Source organism: Eptatretus burgeri, chromosome 11 (genome assembly GCF_056783735.1).
Source record: "Eptatretus burgeri isolate ZD-2024b chromosome 11, Ebu_testis_v1, whole genome shotgun sequence".
NCBI classification, from domain to species: domain Eukaryota; kingdom Metazoa; phylum Chordata; class Myxini; order Myxiniformes; family Myxinidae; genus Eptatretus; species Eptatretus burgeri.
In genome coordinates, this window is record NC_140971.1 from 79,946,531 (window position 1) to 79,964,043 (window position 17,513).

Genomic DNA, 17,513 nt, shown 5'->3' on the forward strand with positions numbered 1-17,513 from the left:
GCACACTGTACACAGGCCTAACATATGTTTTGTACAGACTAGTTTTCCAGATCAACCGTTTTACATGTTTCCCAAAACGGATGTAAAGGAAATCAATACAATCGTCAAAATGTGTATATGTCGATATATAGATGGCAGTGGGTCGGCAAAAAAAACACAATAAAGCACAAAAAAACAACAATCGGGTTCAAGCCCTGCGAGCGTTAACCGGAAATGACGTGCGGAACTTCCTCGTACTCACGTAATGACGTCATTTTAATACGAACAAAAAAAAATATATATATATATATATAGGACGAAGGGTGTAACGAGGTGGAATTAGTGTATTATATATGGTCAAGTGGAATGTTGAAGGTGAAATTGTAGGTTCGGAGACGTTGTCGAACTTATAAGACGAGTCACGTCGACTCTTTGGGATTCAGTTCGCACTGACGGCGGTTTTAATCCCCGGCGCTGGAAACGAAAGGGCGTGAATCGAAGAGAAACTTCCACGTTTGTCGGCAAACTTCGCGGATATTCCTTTGTCTCTGATTATCTTTCCCTGGACCTATTTCGCTGCGTGTGTCCGCCCGTCTCACGATGGCCAAGAAGTCGTACGATTTCCTTTTCAAGTTGTTGCTAATTGGAGACTCTGGAGTGGGGAAAACGTGCATCCTGTTCAGGTTTTCGGACGATGCTTTCAACACCACATTCATCTCGACTATAGGTAAGTAGGGGCCGTTTCAAACGGGGGACACAGTGACATGCTCTTGTTGGATGGATTCTGGTATTCTAGAACAGAGGAATGCTGGTTCTGCGTGTTGATGCCTGCCTGCCTGCTTGGTTCCTTGATGCCTGCCTGCTTGGTTCCTTGATGCCTGCCTGCTTGGTTCCTTGATGCCTGCCTGCTTGGTTCCTTGATGCCTGCCTGCTTGGTTCCTTGATGCCTGCCTGCTTGGTTCCTTGATGCCTGCCTGCTTGGTTCCTTGATGCCTGCCTGCTTGGTTCCTTGATGCCTGCCTGCTTGGTTCCTTGATGCCTGCCTGCTTGGTTCCTTGATGCCTGCCTGCTTGGTTCCTTGATGCCTGCCTGCTTGGTTCCTTGATGCCTGCCTGCTTGGTTCCTTGATGCCTGCCTGCTTGGTTCCTTGATGCCTGCCTGCTTGGTTCCTTGATGCCTGCCTGCTTGGTTCCTTGATGCCTGCCTGCTTGGTTCCTTGATGCCTGCCTGCTTGGTTCCTTGATGCCTGCCTGCTTGGTTCCTTGATGCCTGCCTGCTTGGTTCCTTGATGCCTGCCTGCTTGGTTCCTTGATGCCTGCCTGCTTGGTTCCTTGATGCCTGCCTGCTTGGTTCCTTGATGCCTGCCTGCTTGGTTCCTTGATGCCTGCCTGCTTGGTTCCTTGATGCCTGCCTGCTTGGTTCCTTGATGCCTGCCTGCTTGGTTCCTTGATGCCTGCCTGCTTGGTTCCTTGATGCCTGCCTGCTTGGTTCCTTGATGCCTGCCTGCTTGGTTCCTTGATGCCTGCCTGCTTGGTTCCTTGATGGCTGCTTGCTTGGTTCCTTGATGCCTGCCTGCCTGCCTGCTTGCTTGGTTCCTTGATGCCTGCCTGCCTGCCTGCTTGCTTGGTTCCTTGATGCCTGCCTGCCTGCCTGCTTGCTTGGTTCCTTGATGCCTGCCTGCCTGCCTGCTTGCTTGGTTCCTTGATGCCTGCCTGCCTGCCTGCTTGCTTGGTTCCTTGATGCCTGCCTGCTTGCTTGGTTCCTTGATGCCTGCCTGCTTGCTTGGTTCCTTGATGCCTGCCTGCTTGCTTGGTTCCTTGATGCCTGCCTGCCTGCCTGCTTGGTTCCTTGATGCCTTGGAGGGAACACAGTGACATGCTCTTGTTGGTTGGATTCTGGAACAGAGGAAAGCTGGTTCTGCGTGTTGATGCCTGCCTGCCTGCTTACTTCCTTGATGCCTGCTTGTTTGGTTCCTTGATGCCTGCTTGTTTGGTTCCTTGATGCCTGCTTGTTTGGTTCCTTGATGCCTGCCTGCCTGCTTGTTTGGTTCCTTGATGCCTGCCTGCCTGCCTGCCTGCTTGCTTGGTTCCTTGATGCCTGCCTGCCTGTTTGCTTGGTTCCTTGATGTCTGCCTGCCTGCATTGAATGACACATTGACACATTCCAGGTGATTCACAAGCTTCATATTTTCTCCAAATTGGCATACAAGGATGCAGGGGTGGTCTGCCTGTCATTTGATGTGTGACTTTCAGCATGGAGTTGTCGTCTCTAAAGTAATATACACGATCTTCCAAAGGGGGCAAGGGCTGAGGTCTTTGATAAAAGTCCCAAGACTGCATTGAGTGACACTAGCCTCTAAGGAGAAAACGGGAGATCGAACACCAACAAGGGCTATGCATTGCTTTTCTAACCTCTCGAAACTGAAATGCCATTGTGGTTTCTTTACTTTCTGGCCAGAGATTCTTGTTACCTCTGCCACAAAAAGTGAAGGTGGTCATGTTTTCACCCCTTTCTGTGTTTGTTTGTTTGTTTGTATGCAAGATATCTCAAGTTGTGGACGGATTCTGATGAAATTTTGTGAACAGGTTCGGTGTGTGACAAGAACAAACTGATTCGATTTTGGTGAAGATCCTAATCTGGATTTGGCGACTATTTTTTTTTTTTAAGTGATTCTTCACCATTGAGCGATAGGGCTAAAAACGATATGGTACTGGGGCATTCCATGTTAAGTGTGCACACCCTCCCAACACTAATACCTCATTTTCTCTCCATATATTGGTCATGTATTCACTTGGGTGAAAAAACTCAAAATACCAGCTTTTAGACTTGTGGACCCATCGGGGCCCATTTTAGGGGCCCCCCAAATTTGGGTGCCCCCGGCTGCCCCACAATCTTCCAGAGGCCATATCACAGGTTGTAGTGGTCCGATTTGGCTGATCTTGGTATCAAAATGCTTGTAAAAGCGAGATCCTTCGAATCGCGTAAAGTAAAATCACTCTGAAAGAGTAATTCAAAAAGTTATAGTTTGGGGCGCCCTTTGACCTTGGGCCCCTTCCCCCCAGCCAAACCGATGATCCCGTTTTTTTTTTTGGTTTTTTCGTGAGAATACACCTTCATATACTCCAACACCTCAGCATAAATTAAAATGGGTTCAAGTGTGATTATAGTTTTATTGTTCGGGGTCCACATATCACTAATTGTTGATTCGACATTGGGCGACGTTTGCCGTCATCGTTCCAATGACGTCACCTGCTGGCAGGCAACTTTATGTCTGAAATTGACAATCATCATCTCTGGACAATTATATTTTATATATATATATATATATATATATATATATATATATATATATATATATATATATATTGCATCATTTGCAAAAAATTATTCTGCCTATTGTTTCTATTGATTTTTAAGTGTACATTTTTTTTTTGTATAACCATCATCGAATTAAGTTATAAATGGGCTAATCTCAGTTTTTGCATATTTTGCAGTAAGCATGGCGACTGAAGATCGAAAGGAGTTCTGAAAATACTGTTTCGATCCGTTCAGCTGCCATAAAACGAAACAACGAAAAGATCTTCGCAATGTGTCAAATGATATGTTGATGAAATTTTCTTCAAAGGTGAAAAAAGATGACAAACTTTGTACTTTGTGCAGAAAAAAAACTTTCTCAGTTGTCACCAGAGCGGATTGAAGAATCGTCTTCGACCAGTTCAAAATTATCATCAGAAGGTACTATTGAAGGCATTGCAGAATCTATTTCGACAGATGAGGACGAGGAGGTTTTTGAGCGAGAAGCAGAAGTTGACCTATTAAACCAGTCATTATCGATGATGGGCGAAAGCCCATTCGACAAACGAAAGGCGGAAAGGAACCCAGGGTACGTTCCTGAAAAGCGAAGTAAAGTGGAAGATTCTGTACTTAATAAATTAGAACTAGTTGCTGGACCAAGCACTGCGGAGAAAACACAAAATACAGCGTCAAAATGTGATGAAAACTGCATGTCAGAGGTGATCAAAAGCCTGAAAGAAAAATACGTTGTTTCGAGCCGTTCAGAGCAAATACGTATCCTGACAATATTTGCTTGGAATATGAGCATCAGAGGGATGATGAGTGAATTCAGTTGCTCCCAAAGAATGGCTGTGCAATCCAAAAATTTAGAGAAAGAAAATGGTATGCTATCGTCTCCAAATCCCAAACAGGGTAAAATATTGCCTGACGAAGTGAAATCCGCCATAACCGAAGTGATGAAGTCAGCTAAATAATGTTGGGGAAAAAGGACTGTGTGGTGGTCAGGAATGAACATGGAAAAGACAAAATTCAAAAGCGCCAGATACTCAACAATCTCAAGGAACTGTTTCAGAAATTCAAAGAGAAGAACCCTGGCTTGAAAGTTGGATTCGCGAAGTTCGCCATGCTCCGTCCCTCGGAGTGTGTCCTGGCCGGTTCAGGTGGTACACACAGTGTATGTGTATGTACGATACATCAAAATGTGAAACTCGTGATGTTTGGTTCCAAAATGCCACAGATTGCTGAACTTCCTAGCTATCATCATGAGATAGCATGCATAGTTTGTAACCCAGCATAACTGGCATGTTATTTCAGAAGTTGTGAAAGTTGCCCATCAATTGAAGACTTCAAAACCGAGCTACTGAGTGCTTATGAACTCGAGGATATTGATGAAATTCAGTTTAAACGGTGGACATCCACCGACAGATCTGATCTGAACTGAGCTCCATGGTCCTGCCTTTGGAAGAATTCATTAATCAATTCTGTGAACGTACGGTGAAGTTCGTGAGACACGACTTCATTGCCAAGGTCCAATCTCAGTTTCTGAAAAATAAGAAAGACGAAATCGGTGAAGGAGAATTTGTCATTATTGGAGACTTCTCGGAGAACTATTCGTTTGTCGTACAGGATGCGGCCCAAGGATTCCATTGGAACTGCTCTCAAGGGACAATTCACCCCTGGGTTTATTATTTCAAATCGGACGATGGCAAATTAAACCACGATTCGTTCACGATTATATCAGAATGCAATACTCACGACGTTGTCTCAGTCCACCTCTTCCAAAGAATGCTCATTGAACACTTGAAATCTAGCTTTGGAAATGTAAAGAAACTTTACTATTTCTCAGACGGTTGCGCTGGCCAATATAAGAATTGCAAAGCCTTCATAAACCTATATCGTCACAAATCAGAGTATGGTATTGACGCAGAATGGCATTTTTTTGCCACAAGTCATGGCAAGGGCCCTTCAGATTGCGTGGGAGGTACAGTCAAACGAGAAGCAACACGTGAGAGCCTGCTACAGGTAGAACCTACACAGTCAGTAAAAAAGAAACACAGCTGTCAAATAAAACATTGGTTGGCAAAAAATCTTGACTATAATATGCTAGGAAAAACTCTTACTCGTACTAGTATCGCTTCCAGTTCCTGCATCTTCATCGAATCAACAATGTGGAAAATTTATGTACAATATAGTGTATTGGAAATCTTGTGTTCAAATATTATGCTATGTATTGTGGCGTATTGTGTCCAGCACCCGAGTCCCTGAACAATAAAACCATCATCACACTTGAACCCATTGAGATCCCATTTTCATTTATGCTGAGGTGTTGGAGTATATGAAAGGGTATTCTCACACGAAAAAAATTGGGACCATCGGTTTGGCTGGGGTACTGTATAGCATGATATTTCAAGAATGTATTGGGCCCAATATGTTCTCATGGATCAGGCATCATGTGGTGGCGGTATGCGCTCTACCAAGTGTCCTCGTTTAAAATATGATTTCCTGAGTAATTCTGCTATTCCATTAAGATTAAGGTTTAGTAACACGTTAATTGATTTTTTTTTTTCATTTGTGATGTAGTAATATCCGACAGCAATCCAAATTTCCATTTAATCGATGCCATCAAAAATATCTTCCACATAAATATAAGGACAGCGTGTGTCCCTTTGTCTGTCTTGTCTGTCTTTTCCGTCTCTCCTTTCTGCTCTCTGCATAATCACCAAACCTTGGTTATAATTAACAGTCTTACAATTCTGCTTATGGCATCTAAATTTGCTTGCAACTCCTCCAGTTATTGTTTTCAGTCCAGTTTAAAAGTGGATCTTTCTCATAGTGTTCGTCATGTGAGATGATCTCTTGGCATTCTGGTGGTCGGTGCTTCCACTGCCATTACGTCATGAGATTGCTGCTGCTGCTGCTGCTGCTATTGTTATTGCATTATGGCTCTCCCATCCAAGCAAATCCCATCACCTGTCCTTGATAGTAAAAAAAAAAGCAAGGTGGGTGACACTTACGGTGTCATTCCATTCTGGGATTGTTGTTATTTGGTCTTCCTATCCTATTGCCTGTCTTTAGCAGATATATATATATATATATATATATATATATATATATATATATATATATATATATATATATATATATATATATATCTTCGGGCCAGGGGTCGGGTAAGAAGACCACTAGGTGGGGGAAGCTATTTCGGTTCCCACCAGACTCCCCGGAATTGTAGGCCTTCGCACACACAATTCCATGACGTGGCAGGTCGCTTAACTGACTGTGGACGCCAATTTCTCAAACGCGTGACCTCGGGTCCTCCCGTCTATGGGTTAATCGGGTTACCTAATCAATCACGTGGTTTAATTACCGGGGAACACGCCCTCGGTACGCCTTGTCTGAACCGGATCGGATGCAGCCGAGAGAACACTGCCAAGGACGTACCGGCTAAAAGGAACTGATCATTGGGAATAAAGTCCTGGCTAAGCTAGGATTCAGACCATGCTGGATCAATGAAAGAAACCACAAAGACGAGCTGGGAACATTTCTCGTAATGATTTATTAACAATGGGCGAGGAAAGGTACGTGGCACGATCAAGATTTATTGTGGTGTGTTGTGCAGAGATAGGGGAGAGAGGTGTAGTGCAGCAAATAAACAAACTTACACAGAGCAGACTTAACGCAAAAATAATAACAAGTGGTGCCAGGCACAACAAATCCTGCCCATTTAAGGCATAAAGTTATTTTGGGGATCAAATTTAAATTTGATACATCCTTAACCTGAATGTTCATTATGAGGAATATTTTAGTCTTAGTTTGAAGTAAATCAGATCATTTTTGATGAAGTTATGAGCTAAAAACGATTTTGATCTTTCTGTAACCTTGACCTTTGATCCAATTGGACCCAAAAGTTAATGGGGTCATCCAAGGTTCATTGCCCACCTGTGGATTAAATTTGATAGTGTTTGCTAAAGCCATTTTGCTGTAAAGTTGCTAACAAACAAACAAGCAGTCATAGACTGGTACTTATGAAATTGTCAACTTGACCTCTGACCTTGTCTAATAAAAGCTGTCTCTAGAGAAGGTAGCGACACAAACCAGAAGTTTCTACGATGATTCTGTACCAAACCATCAAAAATCGAATGTTTTGGATGTTTGACCTCACTGTGACCTTCACCTTTGACCGATTTTGACCAAAATCTAATCAGTACTAGCCATCACCCTCCTGAATCACGTGGTGTAATTTGACATTGGTAGCTTCTTCCGTTCTCGAGTTATCGTGCCTGCAAACAAACAAACAGAAACGGAAGTCATCAATATACTTACAAAATCTTTAGATTTCGTAAGTAACAAACCAGACGATTACAATATCCCGCTCCCTCCCTCCGGGGGGGGGGGGTATAATAACGATCTTCTGCAGTCTGACTTAAGCAGATAGGTGCCAGGACACACACACACACACACACACACACACACACACACACACACACACACACACACACACACACACACACACACACACACACACACACACACACACACACACACGAAGACGGGGTATTGAAATGAGAAGGGAAAGGAGTTGAGGCTACGTTCTTGGTACCTTTGTGCTTGATAGCACGACACGACACCAATACGTTTCGGGGGGTGCTCCGTAGTGCGGCACCCAGCAGCTGGCGAGTCGTCTCTGGCTTCAGCAGAGCATGTGCGGACTGTGTTCATGAAGGAGGGGCTTGAGTGGAGCAGGGGTGGAGTCCAGGGTGCATGGGCGGAGATAAGGAGGCGTAGTCCAGACAGCAGGAGGCGGGTCGGGATGAGGGCGAGGCCAGATCGAGTGAGCGAAAGAGAAAGGCAGAGGGACCGCTCCAACCTTTATTGGACTTGCCGCGCGGGGGGAGGGGCCACCCCGAATCGAAACGTCATCACCTGAATCAGGCGCTCCGATTGGCCCCGACCCCTCACGTGGCCCGCTAACTTTGGCCGGAAAACGCCTCACTTTGTTTCTGGCAAGGCCATCTCAGACAGCGGCAATACTCCTCTCCGACCCCACGACATGACACAAATCGCCCAAACCGAGATTGGCACGCGAATCGTCCCGCAAAAATCCCCGGGCCGTGCTCCTGCAACCGGCCGAGGGTCCCCCATGCCCGCTCGGGCGTTCGACCAGCGCCGGTCAACGCGCTCGCTCCGTGTGCGCCAATGTGGCCCACACTGTACATTCACCGGCTTGATCGCAGCTTCACTGGCCGTAGAGACGAGAAGACGTTCACCATCCGTGGAGAATCCGCTGCTGCCAGCGACGGCCGAAGGTACATCGTTATGGATAAATCCATGCATGTTTGGTGAGCAGCGTACGTGTCTGCCTTCGAGCACATTCTATACAGTGCGCGTGGTTCGGCCATTATGCACGTGGTCAGCGCCCGTGTTCGCACGACGCCGTTAGCGTGTGCACGTGGTGAACACCAATATGTGTCAAATATTTGGTTGAAAAGGAACAAGCCGCTTCTACACCGTACACTCGTATCTCGCCCAACATGGCGTGGAGGAGTCTTTATCGGCGTCCGTATGCGCTTTGTGCAGTGTGGGCGACATGCTGGCTGTGTTTCCTGTGTTGTGAAAAATGCCATTCGCGCAGCCTCTTGAGAGATTCATTCGTTTGTCTTTTTAATGCAACCGGCAATCTTCCCCAGATCATTGGAAGCTCGAGTCGATAATCCCACACTGCTAAGTGCACTATATGACTCGCTGCACATGTTGGGTTTAGGGCTCGCTTTGGAACGAGGGCTCTGCGCCGTCGTTTCCTCACAGCGGCGCCGCACGCGCTGCCCTCCATGAGGGCCCACCTCACAGCGAAGATGCACGTGGCTGATTTACCTCAGGAATAATCAGACAAAAAGAAGAGTATGGACGAAATGAAGAAAAAATGATGTAAGCAAACCTTGCTATGAGATCATCGCAACGCACTCCCTTGTCCCGCTAGACAAAAGGAAAGGGATTATCTTCACATATAATAATGGAATAACTGTCTTGGGACCACTATATATTGGATGCATCTGGTTCCAAGAACTGCTACAATATATATATATATATATATATATATATATATATATATATATATATATATATATATATATATATATATATATATATATATATATATATTAGACGACCTGTGAACCCGTTGGGTTCCTGTTATAACAACGGTTGATGGAAAAAAAAAAAAAAGAGCTCCAGCGAACTACACCGCTGAGGTTGTTTGCATTGATCAAATACTCCTGAAGAGTACTTGACTGAATCAGGAATTAATTTTTTTTTTAATATTTTTTTTTCGTTTCCCGATTTGAACAAAACTTGATACTGCACATTGTAGGCGTATGGTGAGTAAGGTGGCCCTAAAATTTTTGCGCTTTCATGTACCGTTTTGGCTGTTTCGGGAACATGCGTACATACATTTATACAAGATGAGAGTTTTGGTAATACGAGTACGTGCCCGTTAAAAAATAAAACAAACAAAAAAAAAACATTTATAAATAAATATTCAAACCGCGAGCAACAAACACCAACCCCACAGGCCGTTTCTTCGCTCTCGCATACCCGTATGTGCGTGGCCCGGAAATTCACATATTATTCGCAATTTAGTTTTAATACCCAATTATTCAATTGGCGCCAACGTATTTTACCTTTTCGCAATGTCGTGGCAAGGAAAAACAAAAAGAGAAGAGAAGAGAGAAAAAAATTTACTTCCTGGTTCGGAGCATACCAGCACTCTGATGTTACCGAAATTTATGCACTGTCTAATATGAAAACGATCAGAACTTGGGGCATTGTGTTTATAAATGCGCATAAGAAATCGAGAAATTATTAGAATACACGAAGTCATCATTTTCCGGAAGCCTGTACGTTGTAACCCGTAATGGGGAACGTGGCTGTGCTTCCCTTCCCCATCGGCCACGCCCACGCAACAACGTGTCTTGTCATTGGTTTGGTAAATAAATGGCCATAACTTGGGAAGCACTTGTCCGATTAATATCAAACCTTGAAAAGGCACATCCTCAGGTCCCCAGCAATATACCTGGCAAGTTTCAATTAGATCGAAACAGCGGTCTCACACACACACACACACACACACACACACACACACACACACACACACACACACACACACACACACACACACACACACACACACACACACACACACACACACACACACACACACACACACACACACACACACACACACACACACACACACACTGCTGGAATTATAGAAGATATATATGCATCCACTACTTTAATATAAAAGCACATTAAAAATATTGTGTGCAATTCAGTACTAACCTTTATAGAAGGGCAACCCTTTGAGTTTTTGAGGCAATCTTGTTTTTCTTGCAAAACTATAAACCCATAATGCAGCTTTAAGTCGTAAAACCAAATACAGTTACTTTTGCATGCTGATACCATGCAATTGATCGTCGACATCCCATATTTGCTCTTAATGATTATTGGGGCTTTGGTGTTGGGTGGTGTGCCTGGTGTTGGCTTAATGGTTAGTGTAGTGGGGTTGGGATCCTAGGGTCCCGAGTTCAAATCTTGCTCGGCTGTTGAATTAATACCAGGTGGGCTTAACTTGGTCTGTCATCCTTCCTAGGTTGGCAAAATGAGTGCCAGCATGCTGGTATACTGTGTCGGAATGTGTCTGGTATACTTCGATCCCTACTGGCTTGCAAGTCTGTTTGCTCAATTTGGTTTTCTGTCCTTTTGTTTTTAGGCATTGATTTCAAGATAAAGACGGTGGAGCTTGGAGGAAAGAAGATAAAATTGCAAATCTGGTAAGATTAGGGTGCCTTTACTGATTTGTACACTGTATTTTCATAAAACATTTGAATGGGAACATTCACTGATGTATTGTTGCGGTTTTGCAAATGCACCCCCCCCCCCCAAAGCATACCAGAGTGAGCTATGTCATTAATTGGATTCATTGATTAGATTTCCCTCCCTGTGTCTTTGAGGTTTGAGGGTTATATGTGTTGTGTGGGTTTAGCTCAGACCTCCCCTTCTTCATCTTTCCAGTAATAGTCTAGTATCCCGTTCCCTGCCGTTCTTCATCTCCACATTTCATGCTTCCCTAAGTAATGCTTTACCTTTTCACCTCTTGCTATATAACATCACCTGCTCATCCTTTCATTATCTTGCCAAAACGAAGTTTTTGCAAGATCTGTTACTTGGTAAGTTTTTTTTTTTTTTTTTTTTTTTTTTTGTTTGTTTGTCTGTAATCATTGGATTTTTCACCTTTATATCACTCTAGAGCACAATTCTCATCGGAAACTCTTGTGGGTACACATATCGTAGTATTATTACAATACCCTTCAGCACACATAAAGGTCAAGGTCACTTTTCGGTAAATCATGTAGGTCGACGAAACCCTTATTTTTTGAGTAATTTTAATCGAATCATCTCCAAACTTTATGCGAATGTAGTATATGGTCTGGTCTGGTGCTCAGCTGATTAGTTTTTGGTGGCGATTGGCCTTGACCTTCATGGTTAGCTCCTGAGGTCAAACATATTTGACACTGAGGTCAAATTTTCAAGTTTTAGGGACCATATCGTGTAGTACCTCAAATTGAACACCTCGGTGAGTGCTTTCGAGATATGTCAAGCTTGAGACATTATGACGTCATTTGGTGACGTTATGAGGCAAACGCATATTTTTCATGGTTACCTTGTAGAACGATTCTCATCGGAATCTCTCGTAGGCAGATATTCCTCAAGGAGTCGCTCCTGGTGGATAGCAGCTCTGTTCACCTCAGTGTGACCTTAAAGAAGTCACACGTGGTCACCTTTTGGCAAGATACGGGTCACCCTGAGGGTGACATTGGTTTTTTTATTTCCTTTGTCGTTCGACTCCCATCTCCCGTAGAAAACCTTCATTTGTCGTCAAGTCATTATTATAAATAGGTCCCGACTAAAATAACCCTGTAAACCTGCACGAATAACAGTTGAGTTGGAATGTAACTGATGGACAGAAGGGGTTGCATTCTTTTTATTTTCACCAGCTAAAAACCTTTCATTTCAAACCACACATTACACTTTGCTTTAGTGGAACACCATCACCATCATAAGCATCGCTTCTTCACGGACGAGACAGCGGAAGGGCAAACAGCTGGCCTGTCTGTGGAACTGTCTGGAAGTACACCAATCTTTGATGAGCCGGGGCCAATGAGGAGATGCCGTGAGCAAGTGGGAAGGGCTTTAAATCACGCCCGTGCCATACCGGATACAAGGCAGGTACACGCCAGCGAGTGGAGAGCTGCCAGGAAGTGAAGCCGGGGAGAGCCAGAAACACCTCTGAGGGGCACGGAGACAGCACCGCTGAGGGGTCTGAGAGTGGAGATTTGCACAATTGCATTGGTGGCTGCCTATACGGCTTTGAGTGGGAGGTTATATTGTTACGAATTTGGAAGTTTACTGCACACAACATACAGGTCCTATAGATCAGTTATATCGGTAAGTACGTGTTTTCAGTTTGGGTCCCGTCCCTTGTTCAATGGGTGATTAAATGTAAATGAGCTGCGTAGTTATTTTTCTAGTTAGGGTTTTTCTTTTATTTTTTTACACCACCAACATCAACGCTGACAACACCGCATCACCCTCACCTTCACTTCGCTTCCTTCACCTCGCTTTGGCTGACGTCATGGTGGGCGGAGTTCAAGAAAGAGCCGCGCGGCTGCCCTTGACCAATCGGCGTGCTACGGGTGGGGTGACCGCCACTCAGCCAATCAGGGCCCGCGACGGGAGGAAAGGGGTCCGCGTGACGTCACCATGCCCCCAGGCCAATCGATGGACTTGCCGCTCGTTTGGCCAATGGCAGGGCGACGAGCAGTTGTGCACGCCAAAACCAGCCAGTGAGAGAGGGAGGGTCACGAGGAGGCACCCCCCCCTCTGAAGAGGGGGGTATAATTATGGGCGCAGTCTGCGCGCAAAAGGACTTGTTCTGGCAAGAAGTGAGCATCTGCGTGTACGCGGGGGGTTCTGGCAAGAAGAAGCTATCTGTGCGCGGAGTGGCCGGTGCACTGAGGGTCTTCTCCAGCCAGCCTTCGCCCTGCCGACTTTCGTTCGCCTGGAACCCAGTCGTGAGGGTGTCTGGATCGTGCTGGGGGTCCAGTTCTGCCCCGAGGACCTGGTCCTTGAAGACCACACGAGGCGAAAAGGTCAAACCGACTCTCACCTCCAGCTCAACTGTCCTCCGGGCTGGAGGTCTGAATAAAGACCACCTTGGTCCGATTCTTGTGTGTGCGTGTGCGTGGCACCAGTCTGCTAATAGACCATGTGGAGGTACTCGCTATTACCTTCAGAAAATGATTTTCGTTGTGCAGATCACCAATCTGAATGAAATTTGGCAAACTTAAAGAATTTTAGACGCTGAGTCCAAATCCACTTGTTTCCACGTCGAGGATGTGACACAATTGGTCATTTTTGGCAATTAAAGATACACCGAACATCATCTTCTTCCTCTTTCGGCTTGCTCCCGTTAGGGGTCGCCACAGCGGATCAACCGTCTCCATTTCGCTCGATCCTCCACATCTTCCATTGACACTCCAACCACCCGCATGTCCGCCCTCACCGTATCCATGAACCTCTTCTTTGGCCTTCCTCTTCTCCTCCTGCCTGGCGGCTCCATCTTCAACATCCTTCTCCCGATACACTCTGCTTCCCTCCTGTGCACATGCCCAAACCATCTCAATCTCACCTCTCTCACTTTGTCTCCAAACCGTCCTACCTGCGCTGTCCCTCTAATATACTCATTTCTTATCCTATCCATCCTCGTCACTCCCAACGAAAATCGCAGCATCTTTAACTCTGCCACCTCCAGCTCCGCTTCCTGTCTTTTTGTTAGCGCCACCGCCTCCAAACCATACAACATAGCTGGTCTCACTACCGTCTTATATACTTTCCCCTTCACTCTTGCAGCCACCCTTCTGTCACAAATCACTCCTGCAACTCTTGTCCACCCACTCCATCCTGCCTGCACTCTCTTTTTCACTTCTGTCCCACACTCTCCGTTACTTTGGACAGTTGATCCCAAGTATTTAAACCAATCCACCTTCCCCACCTTAACTCCTTGTAACCGCACAATACCACCACCCTCCCTCTCATTTACGCACATGTACTCCGTCTTACTCCGACTGACTATCATTCCCCTTCTCTCCAGAGCGTACCTCCACCTCTCGAGGCTCGCCTCAGCCTGCTCACTACTCTCGCTACAGATCATTGTCATCCGCGAACATCATAGTCCATGGGGACTCCAGTCTGATCTCGTCCGTCAACCTGTCCATCACCATTGCAAACAGGAAAGGGCTCAGAGTCGATCCTTGGTGCAATCCCACTTTTACCTTAAACCGGTCCGTCATTCCTACCGCACACCTCACCGCTGTCACACTGTCCTCATACATATCCTGCACGATCCTCACATACTTCTCCACCACTCCTGACTTCCTCATACAATGCCACAACTCCTCTCTTGGCACCCTATCATAAGCTTTCTCTAAATCCACAAACACACAATGTAACTCCTTCTGGCCTTCCCTATACTTCTCCATCAACATTCTCAAAGCAAACATTGCATCTGTAGTGCTCTTTCCTGGCATAAACCCATATTGCTGCTCACAGATCATCACCTCTCCTCTCAACCGAGCTTCCACTACTCTTTCCCACAACTTCATGGTGTGGCTTAACAACTTTATCCCTCTGTAATTTCCACAGCTCTGCACATCACCCTAATTCTTGAAAATCGGAACCAGTACACTTAATCTCCACTCCTCCGGCATCCTCTCACTTTCCAAGACTTTATTAAACAATCTGGTTAACAACCTCACTGCCATCTCTCCTAAGCACTTCCATGCCTCCACTGGTATACCATTTGTCCAACCGCCTTTCCACTTTCATTTTTTTCATAGCAGTCCTCACTTCATCCTTACTGATCCACCCCACTTCCAGATTCACTATCTCCACCTCTTCCAACCTTCTCTCTCTCTCATTTTCTTCATTCATCAGCTCCTCAAAGTACTCCATCCACCTTCTCAACACACTCTCCTCGCTCGTCAGCACATTCCCATTTGCGTCCTTTATCACCCTAACCTGCAGCACATCCTTCCCAGCTCGGTCCCTCTGTCTTGCCAATCGGTATAAATCCTTTCCCCCTTCTTTTGCATCCAACTTCTCATACAGCTCATCATATGCCTTTTCCTTGGCCTTTGCCACCTCTCTTTTTGCCTTTTGCCGCCACTTCTTGTACTCCTGCCTACTTTCTTCATCTCTCTGACTATCCCACTTCTTTTTCGCCAACCCCTTCTTCCTTATACTTTCCTGTACTTCCTCATTCCACCACCAAGTCTCCTTATCTTCCTTCCTCTGTCCAGATGTCACACCAAGTACCTTCCTAGCTATCTCCCTCACAACTTCTGCTCTCGTTGCCCAATCATCCCACCCATCTTTACCACCATCCAACGCCTGTCTCACCTCCTCCCTAAATTTCACGCAACAGTCTTCCTCCTTCAGCTTCCACCATCTGGCCCTTGGTTCAGCCCTCCCTCTCTTCCTCAACCTCACCTCTAAAGTCATCCTACAGACCACCAATCGATGCTGTCGAGCTACACTCTCCCCTGCCACCACCTTACAGTCACTAATCTCTTTCAGGTTGCATCTCCTGCTTAAGATGTAATCCACCTGTGTGCACTTTCCTCCACTCTTGTATGTCACCCTGTGTTCCTCCTTCTTCTTGAAATACGTATTTACTACTGCCATTAACATTCTTTTTGCAAACTCTACCACCATTTGCCCTTCCACATTTCTCTTGTTGAGACCGTACCTACCCATCACCTCCTCATCCTCTTTATTCCCTTCCCCAACATGCCCATTGAAATCTGCTCCAATCACCACTCTTTCATCCTTGGATACACTCTCCACCACTTCATCTAACTCACTCCAGAAATCTTTATGCTCCATCTCACACCCCATATGTGGGGCATATGCACAGATGACATTCATCATCACCCCTTCAATTTCCAACTTCACACTCATCACTCGGTCAGACACTCTCCTCACCCCCAATACCCTCTTGACATAATCTTCCTTCAGGATTACCCCGACACCATTTCTCCTTCCATCCACACCATGGTAGAACAGTTTGAAACCACCTCCAATGCTCCGAGCCTTACTCCCCATCCATTTGGTCTCTTGCACACACAGTATGTCCACCTATTCTAACCGGGGCATACACCGGGCCCAGTACAACTGGTACTCATTTCGCCGACCTTGGAAGGATGGCAGGCTGAGTCAACCCCCTGGTGTTTTCGACTTGGTTTATATATATATATATATATATATATATATATATATATATATATATATATATATATATATATATATATATATATTAATTCAGTGTCCCAACGGGGCTTGAACTCAGGACCTTTTGGGTCCCAAGCCACTGCCCGAACCACTGCGCCAACACCAGGCATAATATAGATACACCGAACATGAAAGCACGATTTTGACACATAAATGAAGAATCAAGGTTAGGCTGATATGTACGTCAAAGAAAACTCTTGTGAGGTCTTAAAATGATACAATATTGTGACGTCCACGGGACTTGAACAGTCCCGCCAACGTAGAATGAGCCGAAACGATGGAGGCGGTTTATTTTTTTTTTATAACCCAAAGATGGCGGTTTTAATTGCTCTACAGCAAACGGGACGAGGAAGGTGGCACGAGTCGCTTTTCACTGAGTTAATAATGTTTATTTCTCTAACCAGAAATAATAATAAGACTCGGCAAGAGGAGGGATCCGGGGCGATTCGACGGGATGGTGGTGTGGGTTCGGGCGTGGGGAAAACGCAAACAATTCCAATGGATATACAAATCTCAAACCCTCTAAGGCGCCAGGTACACACACGCACACGCACACGCACACGCACACCGTAGCTGGTCCTGGTGGTCAGGCTGGCCCGTGGTGTCGCCGCAACAGTCCCTGGATTGGTGCCGGACGAGCTGGCATTGCGCTCGTCAGGGGCAGGAGACACCGTGGTGCTGTTCCTGGTGGTGTTGACCTCCTGGTGTAGGCCCAAGACCGCTCACAGCCGCCTGGGAGCCAGTTCTGGTGCCAAGATGCGAGCAGGAGAGGGAGGCAGGTCCGCCCGCCGTTCGGTCCCGTACTCCGAGCCAGCAGAACTCCAGAGCCAACC

At 45.7% G+C, this 17,513-nt stretch overlaps 1 protein-coding gene across 1 annotated transcript in view; it reads left to right on the forward strand.

Annotated features, from left to right (window-relative positions):
* The first annotated feature begins 277 nt into the window (after nucleotides 1-277).
* Nucleotides 278-17,513, forward strand: part of LOC147017465 (ras-related protein Rab-10-like) — a 38,148-nt gene continuing 20,912 nt past the window's right edge. Inside the window, exons 1-2 of the mRNA XM_085847169.1 lie at nucleotides 278-706; nucleotides 11,042-11,102. Coding sequence (XP_085703295.1) covers nucleotides 580-706; nucleotides 11,042-11,102 — 188 coding nt within the window. The 5' untranslated portion in view covers nucleotides 278-579. The remainder of the gene's footprint in view (nucleotides 707-11,041; nucleotides 11,103-17,513) is intronic.